At 50.3% G+C, this 680-nt stretch overlaps 1 protein-coding gene across 2 annotated transcripts in view; it reads left to right on the forward strand.

Annotated features, from left to right (window-relative positions):
- The window catches only part of LOC100749959 (CD151 antigen), a 90,340-nt gene that overhangs the window by 52,509 nt on the left and 37,151 nt on the right, over positions 1-680 (forward strand). For both annotated transcript variants that reach the window (XM_003490594.4, XM_003490595.4), the window contains one exon: positions 265-457. In XM_003490594.4, the coding sequence (XP_003490642.1) occupies positions 265-457 (193 nt within the window). The remainder of the gene's footprint in view (positions 1-264; positions 458-680) is intronic.

A 680-nucleotide genomic window follows, 5' to 3' on the forward strand; every position in this document is an offset into this window, starting at 1 on the left:
GGTGTCCGCTGGCCTGCCGCCAGGGACCGGAAGGGACGCTCGAAGATAGATTTACTCGCGATTCGAGCGGTGCACGGCTACTCCTAAAACCGTATTCTGAACGCGAAGAGTCGCTATCTCGATAGCCGCCGCCGGAAGAAATACAATTTCGTGTCGGCGACAAGATCCAGTTCCATCCGTTCTACCTCGGTTTTCATTCGAGAAACGACTATCCTTCTTCGCCTATAAAAATCACTAATCCAATGGAATTCCGTGTGCTTTCAGAGTTAGTGACGAGGTGACGACGACGACCACGGGCACGACGGAGACACACGAAGAAGAAACGAATCAACCAATCATGGCTAAAAGCGCCGAGAGACTTCCTGGTACGTCCACCAGGCTGAGGACCCGAGACGACGGCTGCTGTTCCGTGAATTTCCTGAAATACGTTCTACACATCTACAACGTGGTGTTATTCGTAAGTAATGTGAAGTCATGTGCTTTGATATATCTTCGATATATTCTGTGCGTTATATCGAGCGAAATGCAAAATGGACAGTGCATTGTCAGCGACCGACGGGGTAAACCATTTACGTTCTCGCCCAGCTCGGCTGGCGTTTACAATCGGCTACGTCCTCTGCAACGATGTCGTTTCTGGCCTCGTAAACGCCCCCTTTTAATTGTTATGGCTTCAACCACCC

Source organism: Bombus impatiens, unplaced genomic scaffold (assembly GCF_000188095.3).
Source record: "Bombus impatiens unplaced genomic scaffold, BIMP_2.2 scf_0463, whole genome shotgun sequence".
Classification (NCBI taxonomy): Eukaryota; Metazoa; Arthropoda; class Insecta; order Hymenoptera; family Apidae; genus Bombus; species Bombus impatiens.